This window comes from Amblyomma mixtum, chromosome 6 (assembly GCF_055824585.1).
Source record: "Amblyomma mixtum isolate Tamu chromosome 6, ASM5582458v1, whole genome shotgun sequence".
Classification (NCBI taxonomy): domain Eukaryota; kingdom Metazoa; phylum Arthropoda; class Arachnida; order Ixodida; family Ixodidae; genus Amblyomma; species Amblyomma mixtum.
Genome location: NC_143017.1, coordinates 81,619,527 through 81,634,961, shown reverse-complemented (window position 1 = coordinate 81,634,961; position 15,435 = coordinate 81,619,527). Strand labels below are relative to the sequence as shown.

General features: G+C 45.6%; 1 protein-coding gene and 1 non-coding gene across 2 annotated transcripts in view; one reads left to right on the top strand and one right to left on the bottom strand.

Moving 5' to 3' along the window:
- Nucleotides 1–4,765, top strand: part of LOC149339532 (angiotensin-converting enzyme-like) — a 92,515-nt gene extending 87,750 nt beyond the window's left edge. Inside the window, exons 9-10 of the mRNA XM_089550505.1 lie at nt 2,417–2,539; nt 4,603–4,765. Coding sequence (XP_089406631.1) covers nt 2,417–2,539; nt 4,603–4,765 — 286 coding nt within the window. The remainder of the gene's footprint in view (nt 1–2,416; nt 2,540–4,602) is intronic.
- A 4,919-nt stretch (nt 4,766–9,684) lies between these two features.
- Nucleotides 9,685–9,756, bottom strand: TRNAT-CGU (transfer RNA threonine (anticodon CGU)). Its single transcript has one exon. It is a non-coding gene; the product is annotated as a tRNA-Thr (tRNA).
- Between the last annotated feature and the right edge of the window lie 5,679 nt (nt 9,757–15,435).

The following is a 15,435-nucleotide window of genomic DNA, read 5'->3' as shown; positions in this document are numbered from 1 at the left end:
ACAGACCCGAACCTTCAAAGGAATTCATCTGAATGCCAAAGACGATGCAAAAATGGTCTTTCGTATGTAGTCTCGTCTCTGCTGGGTTTGCCAATGCAGAAAAAAAAACAATATCGTTAGCATATGCAAGGAATTTGACTTCATTGCAGAAAACAGTGAAACTATTGATAATACTACTACGTATAGCTCTCAAAGAAGGCGCCTCCAGGTAAAAGGCGAAAAGTAGCAGGGACATCGGCTACGCCTTCCTTTACGGATGGCCGCATTGCGACAGGCGCTGAGAACTCACCATTAATAATCTAGGGAATCGAACAATTCCTGTAGCTAAGTTTAACCCGTTTATGTACAGCTGACCCAACAATAACGCGCTCGAGAAGAGAAAACAGGAATGAATGACGTCCATGATCCTTGCCTTCGCAAGGTTGACCTTATGCAGTGCAAGCTACTCATCATAGCTGGAGCATGATTCGAGTTGTGCGGCACAAGAGTTGTGCGGCTTCAGATATCACGAGAGTTGTGCGGCACGAGAGTTGTGCGGCACGAGAGTTGTGCGACATCAGATTATCACGAGAGTTGTGCGGCATCAGATATCACGAGAGTTGTGCGACAATCTTTATGTTACTTTGAATAGAGCAGCCTTTCAAACCGCACGACTGGTAACAGTCAATGAGAAGCCACATCGCGTATTTCGGACGAATTGATAAAAATTCAGCGAGCATTTTTTTTTGTACACATTTGCCAACGTGAGGGGCCAATAGCCGGCCACGGATGCAGTTTTCCTTCATCAGTACTTTATGGAATTAGCGCGTATTTTTAGCGGAAAGTTGAGGAAAGGCCTCTGCATCAAGAGTCATTGCGAAAATCTGAAAAAAAAAGGACGAAACTCAGAATAGGTTTGAAATGTTTTTATATTCGCATTAAATGCCATCATGACCAGGCGTTTTAGACGGATGCAACTGACGGATTGCTAGATCTACCTCTTGCAGCTTGAAAAAAGCCATTAATAACAGATTATCGTCGTCTCATAAGGGGTCACAATGGCCGTGAAGTACCTTAGAAGACGTGATTAATGATCTGCAGCGGAAGCATTGGACATAGCCGTTTAATAATTCACAAACACGGAGATTACTTCGCCCTAGAGTGCCACTGGAAATCATCGCTAGTAACAGCTAAGCACGTGTTGTATGAGATGGAATTCGGGCGCCCTTGAATATTGCTGCATCGTTCTTTTGTAATTCACAATTCGCGGTAGCAATTTCACCCAAGTACAATCCAGGTGTTTCAGATTCTAACCCAAAGAGGTTGTAGCACATGCTAATGTGTAGAGTCTACTGCTGACGCTTCCTGTGAAACTGCCCAACAAACCCAATTTCAATAGCTAAGGCTCACCCCTCCTGCTTGAGAACCTCCCCAAGCCACTGAGGAGCGTGCCTGCTTCTGGCTCCCACTTCGCATTCTTGGATTTCTAATTTGGGGAGTTTTTATATATATAGTCTCCATTAGATGAAATAAAATTATGTAGCCAGGAAACACAAGACATCACTGAGGAGACTCGACCATAGAGCGCACCGCAGTTTTCCTCGGGTAAAATTACAAAACTGTCGGCAAACTGTGCACATTTCCTTATTCCTAGGGCCTTCCCTTTCTTCCCAGCATCCCTAGAATGCTCGAAGCTAGTAGGCCGCGCGAAATTCACCTCGCGTACAGGTGCCCCGTGCCGAGCTTGCCACGCTTCCTTGAAGCTGGGCGAATCACACGACTCAACGCTTTTTGTTCGACTGCGCCTTTCGAACGTGTTTGGAATTTACCCGTAAGCGCCATCTTCCTTTTTTTTAACAAGGACGCTGGCCAAAGATATTTTCGAAGTGTGTGACATAACAGACCGGCATGATAGAATAAAGCTTCCGCACAGCTTATATCATCAGTGCTTACCGCGACTGCCAGTCCCCGATCCCGACGGTGGATACGTAGGTGGCCCCAAGGCGTCACATACACGCGCAACTAACCGGCACCTGGCCCGTCGGGGACACCTACGCCTTGTGAGTGGTAGCAGACGGTCGTGGTAGGTGGTACTGCTAGTGCTACACACTATGCTAAGTTTTCCCAATTATACAAAAAAAGAAAAAATGAGCTTTAAAACAAACTGATAGGGACCTCGCATATTGGAGTGAAGGGCCGCTACTGACCATTACTGTACCGCGTAAGCGAGTCGCGAGTGTCTTGTTCATGACAACTTGTTCGTAACGCATTTTTTTGCAGCTGTTACTGTGCAAGAGGTTGGTACACCGCTTGAATGCATAAATACTGAGGATTAAGACGCTAAACGAAAATAATTTTTTTTTCCGATAAGCCCTTCACTTTTACCGAGCAAATGCGTTTGCGTGTGTGAACAAAAAAAATGGCATTTTTTTTGCAGGTATTTCTTCGCGCGTTTCCTTGACTACCAACTGCTCGAAACAATGTGCTCAGAAGGCCATCAAAAGGAGCCTATGGCCTTTTGCTGCGTGGACAGGAAAACACCGGCTGTTGATAAAATAAGGTACGTGCAGTGCTGGTGAATGCTTTTCGCTGGAATAACTCGCAAAGTATAGCTTTTAACAAAGTATGTGGTACATATATTCGCATGCACTTGCTCATTCGAAGTAGGAAACTGGTGATATTTTCAGCTACCACTTAAGAATACCGCACAGCATATTTGCTGACTAAACTGCCGAAGGCCAGCTGCATAACGCTGTGTTTCATCTCTGCAAAGTGATAGAGGCAATTTGGTTTGCGTTGCTAGCACTGTCGGAGGTCTAACAAATAAAAATATAGTACCTCCCTGCACAGAGATCTAGGCATTCTGGTTTGTGTTAACAGAATATTCAGTATAAGAGAGCGCAACTGGCGAGATACGAAGACAAAAGGGGAGACATGGTGGGCACTTAATACAATATTAAGTTTCTTTGAAAGCACACGCTGCCGCCCAACAAAGAGCTTTTGCGCAGAAGCTCAGAAATAAAGACAATAAAAGGCGCGCTAATACGTCGCACGGTACTTATGGAATGAAACATCAAGCCAAGGAATCCAAGATGTGTCACCAATGCACCCCTCATATGGCCGAAAATATATGCTCAATAATGCCGTTGTTTGGCTCGGTCACATGTTTGTCATAAAGAAAAACTTTGATGCTTTGCATTTCATGTCTCAATAGGTGGCCCCAATGATCAGTCCTTCTAATGTTGTGAGCATGTACGCATATAGCTACTGCCGCCGCGGAGGCTCAGTGGCTATGGTGCTCGGCTGCTGTCCCGAAAGACGCGGGTTCGATCCTGCCCGCGGCGGTTGAATTTCTTTGGAGGAGAAATTCGAGGCCCGTGTACTGTGCGATGTCAGTGCACGTTAAAGAACCCTAGGTGGCCGAAATTTCCGGAGCCCTCCACTACGGCGTCTCTCATAGCCTTAGTCGCTTTGGGACGTTAAACCCCATAAACCAACCAACCATATAGCTACTGTTTCTAATTTTACTGTGAAAGTAGTACTTGTGTAACAAAGCGAAAATGCTGGCTAAAGCTGAAGTTTCGGCGAGTTGGGACATATTCATAGTGCGTCGATCAACAGCGCATCAAAGAAGAGATGGAACGGAGACACCGACAAGCACTGGAAAATTCAGTGTAGACGCTCTATGAAAACGCTGGCACTTATCTTTAGCCTACAAGAGTGAAGCCTTTATCTTCCAGAAACACCTCCCATCAGCCACCTCTCCACCCCACACCCTTATGTCCCCACCACCCATTCACCCTCTGTCACTCTCGACCCCCCACTCCACCATACCTCCAGCCTCCAGAAGCGCCACCCATCGCCCCTTTCAGCCCACTTTCCCCTTCAAGGAAATTTTTTACGAGAGTGTAGAACCTCGACTTGCATTAAAAGCGTTCTATAATAAAAATATCAATTAATCATCGAGGTGAATTGAAATGATTTCGCAGAATTGTTGCTTCAGATGTCTTTTCGTTTGTGGGTTACAGAGAAAGCTGCAAGAGGATTGGTTTAACCATGCAGCCCGACATTCTACTGGGGAATCTACAAGCCACAAGGACTTAATTACTTAATTTAACTTACTGTAAATTAATTTATTTAAATTGAATTTAACTCAGCTGCCCCCTGTAAATTGGGGCTGGTGGCGGTCCCCTACCGTGGTTCGCAGGTGCCAAAGCTGAGAAACAGAAATTACTTTCACCTCGGTTGGGGGAGAGGAGGCGGAGGGAGGTGCTAGAGGAAAAAGCTGGCACGCAACGGCTTGCCAGATCAGATTTCTCTGTATCGCATGAGCAAGGCTATGTTTTTCCTTGCGGCTAACATTATAGTTTCTATGGCCAGATGCAGACCTAAATGGCTACAACAAACCGATAACAGCTCTTGCTCACTAATGCGGTAAGCCGGTGAGCTTAGCCCTACATTTTTTTCTTTTGCGCTGCTTGTATTACTGCTTTTTGGCAACTGTTATCTGCTTTTTCTGCTCGGAAACGCTGTACAGAGTTGTCGCTTAAATTTTGTCACTGGTATGGCCGCTTTAAGCAGATTATAACTTTTATTACTTTTTTCTGTTCTTTCTTTTTTCAGACGCATGATGGCCTTCGGCGCTTCCATAGACTGGAGGGAGGCCTTGCAAATGGCAACGGGCACACCAATGATTTCAGCCCAACCTTTGCTGGAGTACTACGAACCACTCTTCGTCTGGCTTAGGCGCGAGAACTCTAGACTGAATAACTCGATAGGATGGTGAGGGGACTTCGAGCTCAAAATTCGTCGCCCTGAAGAAAAATTTGCCCCCGATTTACCTGGTGAAGCTAAATGTAATTTAAATGCGCTAGAACGCTTGCCCTTGCTGAGCTCTGTTTATCTTTGTTTAGTTTTTTACATCCTCGAAAATTCTAGTTGCACCCAAATGTTCTTGCAGTCGCTCCTCGGATTCCCTCTTGCGATAAGCCACCTCTACGTCTGTTCGGTGGTCTCTGAAGCTACTTGTACCAACCCTCCTCTCGAGTGCAGGTTAATCCAGCGACTTAGCATTCGACTTTTCTTTCTCGTCCTTTTCCGAGTTTCTCGCTCTTCATCCGTTACAGCATCCCGTTTCGCAAGGTTATACTGTCTTCGCCGCTCTGCTTCAGTTTGCCGGCTCGCTGTGTCTACTGGATCGGTTGACTCAGGTTGGCGCTCTTTCCTTTTGCGTTGCTGTTCACCTCGGCGAGCACGTCGTTCAGTCACGGAACCTGTTGAAAGACCGGCTTCATCCATGTTTACCTTAGTAAACATGGCACATTCCTCCAGTGCCATCATTATTTGCCTCTTCTTTCTGGCATCTGCATGTTCATGCAACCGCTCTTCTTCTTTACAACCACTCTCCACTCGGCTGCAGCTGGCGCGACGCTTCTCCGGGCTTCTCCGACTTTCTCCGAGCTTCTGCGAGCTTCTCCAAGCTTCTCCGAGCTTCCTCCCATTGGCTGCAGCTGGCGCAACGCTCCTCTAAGCTTACCCGAGTTACTCCAAGGCTTCACCCCAAGACAGGACGGCTTTTTGGCTAGCGAGGCACCTAGTGCTACCGCGCTGAAACAAACGCTTTTTCGAAATATGCTTCACACAATGCTATTCGGCGAGCAAACAGGGCAGGAAAAAAGTGTTTTGTCACACGTTGCAACTTGAACTGCAAGTAAATTATTGTGTGTCCATTGCACAACTTTTTTTTGGCACCCTGAAGCAGTTTTCGCTTTCATTATTTGGCTACGTCTTAATAACAGAAACGTTGATTACGTTGCTTGTCAGCTTTATTGCAGAAGTAAATTACCAACGGCGCATAGAAAATGACAAGTTGTTGAGAATGAGTTGTTGAGTTGTTGAGAATTAGTTGTTGACAACTATAGCATTATATCACCCGTATACTTGATGCAGTGATTTGACTGAAGATGGAACACACGCCGTTAACCATGTACTGTACAGTCAAGGAAGAAAGCTTACGGGAAGCGAATTTGCGGAAAAAAATTTGTTCCTGTGGCGCCTCGCAATAAAGCCGGCTGTTATCCGTAATCGCGGATGGAGCATGCATGTTCCCTCACGTTTCAATGCTTTTCATTTACCTGCCTTAATTGACGACAGCTCCCGTTTTTTTTTTTTCGAACAGACTTTGGAAAGTAGGTGGAGTCAACCAACGCGTGGAGTGCCTTTCAGCCAGTCGCGTGGCGGCTTCGCTTTCGCCTTTATTTTGTTCTTTAGGTTTCCCTGAATAAAGTTCAAAAGGGTTGAAAATTGGGCGAGTTGGTACGAATTCATACTGGTGTGGCACCACCAGTATGCAGTTTTTTGTGCTTTTAATAAACTTTGTCAGTTGTTAGTGAGCACTTGTGTTGTTGTCACTCTGTCTCTGTCCCTGTCCCTGTGGTGCCACACCAGTATGAATTCCCTGAATAAATGCTTTCAGTCGCAGACAACACAGCTGCAGATTAGGCCCATGGAAATAAAAATACAGGTGGACTTTTTGCTTCCGCAGATCACTCCGCGTATTCGTACGTATCACTCCACCGATGCGAGAGCGGCAAGCCGCCACACGACTGGCTGAAAGGCACTCCATGCGTTGCTTGACTCCTACTCTCGAAGGTCAGTTAACAAAAAAAGGCGGGAGGCGGACGTTTAACCCAATTTAATAGAAAAATCGGCAGCACAGAACAATAATTCCAAGTTTCTAAATATGCTCGGAGCGTGTAGGTTAGGTTCCGCCGTAAAAAGAAGAGCTCTTAATACTCAAGTGCGCCATTAAGAATTGCGAATGTTGCCAGGCGGCTCGGATGGCAGCAAGGATACAGGGGTTGACGGCATTCGAAGGACGAACGTGAAACAAATTGTTTTTTCTTTTTTGTCCAGCCTCTGCCGCAAACACAAATGACTATTCGGAGGTGACAGCGGCAAATGTGTTGGGCGGTCGTCGAAGGTCAGAATGGCGGTCGTTGTCAGCCGTAGTTAATTCAAAGAGAGTATTGATAGTTCGTGGTTGGATGCACGAGAAAACGACAATTGTCTCGAAAATCGCGGAAACAGCAACGCATGACAGTGTTTCTGCCAGAGCGCTCTGGTCGCTTTTTGCTTAGCAGTCAAAGAATAAGGCCGTATGCCAATGGCGATAAACGAAAATAATCAAAGAACAAAGCCGACAAAGTTTCGCGGCAATATGGTGATCAATGCGACTTAAGTAGTTGTAGTATAAAACTTTATTCCGCAAAATGGGACGGGGTATGACGTATGAAAGGGTAGCGGCTTCTGACTGCTGTCTTGCGTAAAAAAAAAAAAAATGTGGTGACATCCTAGTCGAAATGAAAACGAAAAGATGGCCTTGGGCAAGGCGTGTAATTTGAAGGCAAGGTAACCGACGAGGGAGTGGATTCCAAGAGAAGGCAAACGCAACAGGAGGCGGCAGTAAGTCAGGTGGGCGGATGAGGTTAAGTCGGCGGGTTAGGGCGGCCGCAGTTTGCGCAGGACAGGGTTAATTGAAGAGACAGGCTGATGATGATGTAATCCGTGATACGCCGAGACTACCCCTCTGTAGGAATGAATGCGTGATGACCCGTGTTTTTTGGTCATAACAGCGCAGTTTGCGCACGGAATTTTCAGAGGAGAGTCAAAATAGTCTTTCCATCCCGAGCCCCGGCTGAAATCTGGTGCAACTGAGAGTAGCGGGATTGTAGGCAATGAGCGGACGTTTGCAAAGAACGCATCCCGTGCGGACAGCCTTCTGCACAGGTGCAGAGCACGAGCTAAAAGATTGTCACGGCACGCAGAGAAGCCCGCTCGCCTGCCACGCCGGGACCAATCAGCTCGTGTGCAGTGGCTGCGCGCGGTGCGCGGTATCGGCGCGCGCTGTGCTAAAAGCATCTATTATCTAATAGAGACTTTTCGTACCTCTAGTACCGCGACCGTATCGGGCGCCAGCACTGCTCACGCGCTGGTTGTTCAAGATGCATGAAGCGTGCTGCATCCAGCACATCGGCACGTGGCGTCATCTGGCGCCCTCAGGGCGAACTTTGCGGGTCGTGCCGCGCGCATGATCAAGGCGGCCGTGATAAATGCTGTCGCTGCCTAGTTGTTCCAGCACAACAATTACCTCTTTGATGTCGTGCATATCTGCCATTTCCGCCATGTCCACATGTTTGGGAAACTACTGCATCGTTACTTGGGTCCTTACTACGTCTTGAGGCAACTAAGCAACGTGACCCAAGAAGTCACGAATCTGCACCCCAAGTCTCCGGCTCTGCATTAACCCCAGAGGTGATGCATGTCGCCAGTCTTAAGTCCTAAGCGTTTTATCAGTGTGCTTTGTCAATGAGGCTACTTATTCAGTAGCGTGGCTTTTTGGGCTTGTTGGTACATAGTTCCAATATTCTGTAGCGCAGCAAAAGAAGACACAAGAGACGAGAGACGAACAACACGAGGCTACTTATTGTTGCTTAAGACCGCCTTTGCTGTTATAGCCTGCATTATTATACCAAAAGGTGTAGCTGGTGTCTGTTAACTTGTGATATATCCAAATTTGCTTTTGAGATTAGCCTCAGTTTGCTGTTTCGCCAAATGCAGCATGCGGTGTTGTTGTGTTCTTTTTACTGCATGAAAGGTATTCTAATGGCAGGTATTCTACTTCTTCAACAGATTAAGATTTTTCCCATTATGCCATCAAGCTTTGACGCTTATATTACGCGGTTTCTGTATGTATTTTTCTATTTATAACCGTCTGAATGCATTATGCCCACGATGAGAAGGAAGGGCCTCATCAGGCGTTGTCCCTTTTGGCCTTCTTCTTGACATGTATGACTATACACTTCGAATAAAGTTTTAATCTATATTATGAAAAATACAAGCCGTTTCTTTCGAGCTTACCGGTTTACTACGCACCAGAACTGCGCTTCCACCTCGAGGGGGGGGGGGGGGGGGGACGAAAGAAGGGTAGAGTTAGAGTACGCAGTCTGAAGATAAGAGTGAGAACAAAACTGCCACAGTACGACGGGAATCGTGTCAAAACAAACTGATCAGTGTGCAACGTCTCTAGGCAGAGTCGCAATATTTTTTTGACCAAGTTATACAATCGCCGCCTTACAAGACGCACCCTATGGTCAGGGTCTGAGTCCAGACCGCAGCCGCCGCATTTCAGAGGCGATGGTCGAGTTTGGTTGAAGGCAAAATTCAGAAGAGATCCTTGCTATGTTCGTTCTGCTTTTGAGCACCGTGTTGCCTTTCCCAGCCGTCGGCGAGCGTGCTGGCGTCATGGAGCAACGCGAGCTCGCCAGCCGGGGGCAGGGCAATGGCGCTCCTTCACCGCCCACTTGCTAGTGGCTTCCGTTGTCGTCATAATACATTTATTATATTATCATCATGAAATGAAACAAAAATATCCGCGTGGTGTGTATATCAGTGCTCATTAAAAATCCCCGCATGGTTTAAATGTGAGCGCAGCCCAATACTACAGCGTCTCATAGCCTACATACAGTTCCGGCACGTAGAATACCAAAAATGAAGCCGTCTTACAAGACGCCCAGAGATCAAACTTATATACCCGGCATGCGCGAACCAGTGGCTGCGGCCACATTAAAACACTGCACTCCCAATGGAAATTTGCGAACAAATAAAAAAAAAAGGTGCAACCATTACAAACGGAGATAAAAGAAATGCCGCCAGTGAGGATCGAACTCACGACCGCTGGTTTACGAGACCAGCGCTCTGCCGCTGAGCTATAGCGGCCGCATGAACATCGAATAAGCGTCGGTACATTAATACGTAAAAAAAAAAAACTCGTCTAGTGCCAGTGCCATACGCGGTGTGAAATTTGAAGCGTTTTTGTAATGCTCTTAATTAGAAAACAAACACAATGCGCCACTTGAACGGCGGTTCTCGAATAGAATTACATATTTTTCGGCAAATAAATCTAATCTTTGTAAAGAAACAAAACCCTGTGTGCATGTACTATGTCATAGGTACCATCTTACTAGTAGAAATACGCAGAAATTGAAAACAGCGTTCTCAACAAATTAAACCAATAAGTGGCTCTCTTCTGTAATCAAATGCTCCACCGCGTGCTCATCGCAGTCGTCGTCTTTGTCGTGGTGTTCAGGGACCTTCTTCCTGCTCTGACATGCCACGCGCGCTCCGCCGCACAGAACTGCCTCTTAAACTCACGTTGACCTGCATTGTATTTTTGCACACGTTTAGATATAGTTTCCATAGGAGAAAATGAGGACAGATACCGCTGAAGACTACTGAATAGAAAAGCTTTTCATTAACATGGTAGCTAATCAGCTTACTAATACGATTCTTTGGTTTTTATATCCAAAGGTAAATCTGATTCGTGGTTTAACAAATCAATTCGCTGTCTTAGAAACAAACAAAAAGAAGTTTGTACAGAAAGACAATGCTTGCGCCTGCTCCGTCGGCTTGGAATGATACAGGAAACGTTTAAAATGTTATTGCTTTGTTTATTCGCGATTCCAAATAAAATAAATTTTTGCGTGACCCTATCTCGCTCCTAAAATCAGATCCTAAATAGTTTCGGCTCGTAATATCGTCCGAGAGTGTCAGTAGCGATATTTATCTGTGTGATGATGACCAACTACCACCCTTGGATAGAGAACGCGGCGTCCATTTAACAGATACTTTTCTTCTGTATTCACAGTAGAAGAATAACCAAATTTACCATTACCATGTTACTTAATCATGGTAACCAGTATGTGGGTCCTTTTAAATGACCGCTGAAGATATTGTTCATATCACATAAAGTTTCTCTCCACAAATGAAGGTCTTCGCATTATTTTTAGCGTACTAAAGAACACTGTGTTCATATCCAGCCAAACACAGTGCCTCATCTTCCTGCAACCTTTATCATCTGGTTTGCTACCTAAGAAGTTGAAAATTGACTCGATATTTTCTATGTTCAGAACGGAAACCAATTTACTTGTAAGCTACGTCCCATTTTAGTAACATGCATCTTCTGTTGCTCAGGCACATTATTGGTTCTTGGATTTACGGTCTCCTGTAATATAGTTCCTTGTTGTGAGTTTCCTAACCAGCAATGTTTCGGGAAAAAATTTTATGTGACGTGCAATGTCATAATAAAAAACTGACTTGCATTTGAATGTAGACGTTAATATTCCACACTTTTATGAAGCACCCGACTGCGTTGCCCACTAACGTCTTCTCCCGAATTTTTCTCAACTTTGGCTAGGCTGTGTAAGATTGTTGTGCCTTTATAACTTTCGATCCTCTATCCGGCAGTTCACAGCAGTCAACATTTCTTCTTCCTCAGTTTCTGATGTAACATGTGGCGTGCCTCATGGGACTATTGTCAGCCCTTTATTATTTCTAATCAACATTAAAAAATTGCTGATTAGTATGAAGTGTCATTTCGTAGGCACGTGTTTGAAGAAAGCGGCAGCCTGTTATAAAGATAAGTCTCAAAATTCTTTCAGCAGCACTCTTGTTGCGAAAGTACCACCTCGTCCGATACAAGAAATTACTTTGGATCCCTTACAAAAAAAAAAACAAAAAAACTCCTGGCTACGAGCCTGTCTTCTTGTCTGCGGTTTTTTGGGGACAACTGCATCATATAATGGTTAATTAATTACAGAGGCATTTCCTTCACTATCCATAATACCTTTAACCTTCTTTCCATTTGATCCAATAAATGGGAAATGCCTAGCAGTGTGCGAATAGTACGTTTCAAAGCCGAATTGAATAAGAGTAAGATATAGCTCTGCTACCTAATTGAATTAGAATATTGCAGCTAAAAGGCGAATCAAATGCGAAAAATCAAGCTGTTCTGCCAAATAGAATTCGAATGCTGTAGCTATAAACCGGATTGAATAGGGATATAGACGAATCGAACATGAATTGAAAATTGCTAGAAATTTTCGCTGCTTGCGAAAATATTCGTACGAAATGAAAAATCACGCGATTGAACGAAGCGCCAGCGGTGGGGCTGCGATACGGCACTAAAACGTAGAAAAAGAATACGAGTGTGTAGGTGTCATAAACGGTAACTCATAATGCCATTTGCGCAACACGAAAGGCACTGTATTAATTCTATGACGGCTGTGTTATACTTACAGAAAAATTACCCTTTGCTGTTGACAGCACCAAATAAATAAGCGCCACTTCTCGGAGAGCTTAGATGGGAAGCGTTGCGAATTAAAGTTACTTAAGGTTACCATAGTAATCTCTGATGCTGTGATTCTCTGATGACTATAACATGTCCAGCAACGAATCGCATTGAGGACCTGGACAGTCAAAGCCGCGGTGGTCTAAAATTTGTATTCATAAAACTAAAGTAACGCCAACAGCCTCGGAAGGGCACAACAGATTAGGATAGGCAGTGAAACATTGGAAGTGATAAGGAAATAGATCTATCTAAGGCAGTTAGTGACCGCAAACCGGCACCACGAGAGTGAAATAACCAGCAGAGCAGGAAGTGGACTTGGTGCATTCGTCAAGTGCTCTCAGGTCATGAGTAGTAGCTTGGTAATATTCCTCACGAGGGAAATATAAGGTGTTTGAGGGAAGCCCGGCACTAATATTTAGAAATAAGGTTTTTACGGCATAGTAATACAATTGTTGGCGCACATCAAGGAAAAAAAAAGGCGAATCACGTTAACTAGTAAAGTGATTGACTAAATAGAAACATTTAGCATTTTAGCAATAGGTGTCTTACTGCAGTTAGATATTTGTAGCCAGCCGTCAGGACATATAACTTTTAGGAATTTCAGAAACACGATTACCCTCGCCACTGTGGCTCAACAAATTTGGTATATTTCTGGTACCGCTCGAGGAGGAGGAGGAGGATAAACTTTATTGCCGCTGACAAAAGTAGCAGGTACTGTGGGTTTATAGCCTCATCAAGCGGCCATGAGCCCGTGGCGTCCGGCGACTTCTAGGGCTCTTGTCACAACCCGGATCTGTGTGTCCGAGTCGGAACTGAGGAATGCGGCCTCCCACTGGTCAGGATTCGAGAGCTGCAAATCTCGAGGAGGGGAGACCCGAGGGCAAGCCCAGGTTATGTGGGATAAAGTGGTATGTTGGACACATAGTTGACAGGAAGGGGAGTAGACCCCAGGGTATATGCGGGCATATATCGCGGGGTTGGGGAAGGTGTTGGTTTGGAGGTGCCTCCACACAACCACTTCGAGTTTGGTGAGAGAACTATGTGCGGGGGGATATTCGAAAACTGAGCGAATGCGGGAAGCGCAAAGCGACGTGCATCAAGTTGCGAATTTCTGTGACGACATATCGCTTGACAATCGCCGCCCTGCCCGCGCTGCGATACTCCCCGCTCCTCGGCACTTCTCTACTCCAGCGAGGGCAGGGCAGCGATTGTCAAACGATATGTCGTCATGGAGAGTCGCGCTTTCATGGACGTCGCTTCGCGCTCCCAGCCGGCGAGCGCTTGTCGAACGGCGCGAGAAACGGCTATAATTTTTCGAGCCACGGGGGTAAAAGTAATCGCGATTTCGAAATTTAAAAACTAATATGGCCATTACTAACCGCCGGCTAGCAATCTGTATATGCACTCAGGCGCATAACGCTAATACTTAAAAAAGTTTGCTATTATAATTTAGTCAAACACTTTACTAGTAACATGATGCATCTATTTTTTGACGTTCATCTATAGTTGTACTGCTATGCCGGGAAAAAGCTTCTTTTCATTGCAACAACCCTATTTTTAAAAATTAGCTGCGGGCTTCACTGAAACACCTGGTATACCGGCTCTGTCTTACCGGTACTCACCGGTCGGGCAGAAAAATCGGGCAGAGGCTAACGAAAGGGTTGACATTAAATTGAGGACAGAGCAGCGAGCTATGGAACAGAGTGATAGACGAAAAGAGAAGAATTGGGCCGGGAACAAGCGGAAATGATGATATTGTCACATGTTGTTGACAATAGGAGGTCCCAAAGTGAACACTGTCTGGGGGTTCTCCCAAAGGCTCTCGTATACCAACTGAGTCGGTTATTGCAACATTTGCAGGGTCCTCTTTTCCATCCGAGATCAAAGTTTGGCCTATTGTGTACCGTGTGGACCCACTGCTGCCCCGTCCTTTACTATGTAAGAATTCCTGGCGGTTCGATCACTGTGCCAAATCTTGCAAGTCTGCAACGCGCTGTCGCGTTTGCGGCGGTGATCATGCACCCGACATTTGCACTTCTGAGCCGCGTAACTGCTGCCTTTGCCACTCTGATCACACAGCTGACGACCCCACCTGCCCGAAGCGTGCCGGTGAAGAGATCGTCATGGACATTATTCAGCGTGACAGGTGCTCGCGCGCTGATGCATATGCCCGCCTTTACAGACGGCAGAGCTCATACGCAAGTATTGCCCGCACTACCGCTACTGACGCGGAGGCAGCCTTAACTAAATCCGTTGTTGCTGCGGTGGAGAAGGCTGCTGCTGGTGTACTTGACTGCATGATCACAACGGTCAGCGATGCCTTGTCCCAGGTCATTTCCGCGCAAGCTGCTTCATCGGCTTTAGGTAACCTAACCTTGTCTACCTGTCCTCTCTCCTTTGCAACTGCTGATAATATTCAGCCCACCACCTCTTCTACCTCAACGTCCGTGGGTGTAAATGACTCTGACCTAGTCTACCTCTCTAACGCTTGTTAGTCAGATGTTGAAATCACTACTTCATCTCAGAAGCGTCGTGCGTCCTCTTCTCCTCCTAAATCTGACCTTCCGCATGTTAAGACTAAGAAAGGCTCGCCTAGAATTTCAAAGAAAACAGATGTGTTGAAAAAGGCTGTTGCTGCTTCGTTTTTAAAGCAATAATCATAGCGGGAATATCTGTACTTCAGTGGAATTGTCGCTCTATCTCATCTTCTTTCCCCGACTTACAGCAGCTTATACTTAAACATAGTCCAGAAAATATTTTAATACAGGAATCGTGCCTCAATTCTAATCGGCCATTCGCGATTAAAAATTTCTCGCGATTAAAAATTTCACGGCAGGGGTGGGGGCTTACTAACATTGATTTCCACGAAACTGTTTCATCGTGCTAAAGTGTCTCACAAAATTATGCGACCTGATTGTGAGATACTTGCAGTTGAAATCATTACTCCGCAGTGCGCCCCTCTTACGGTGGCAAATATCTACTTCCCCGGAGGTGTCGGTAGTACGGATGGGCTCGATGCGTTACTGCGCAACAACAGAAGAGTAGTTCTAGCTGGTGACCAATTCTCATCATGTTATTTGGGATATCAGAACAAATTTTAGCGGGCATTTACTTTGGTCTTGGATTTCAGCAAACATTGTATGCGGTTACAATAGTCGCGCCACAACTTACATGAAGGTAAACTCTCGACCAACTATTGATTTAACGTTAGCTGTTAATGGTATTGCTCTACCTTCGTGTTGTACAGCTGACTGCGGTACGTCAAGTGA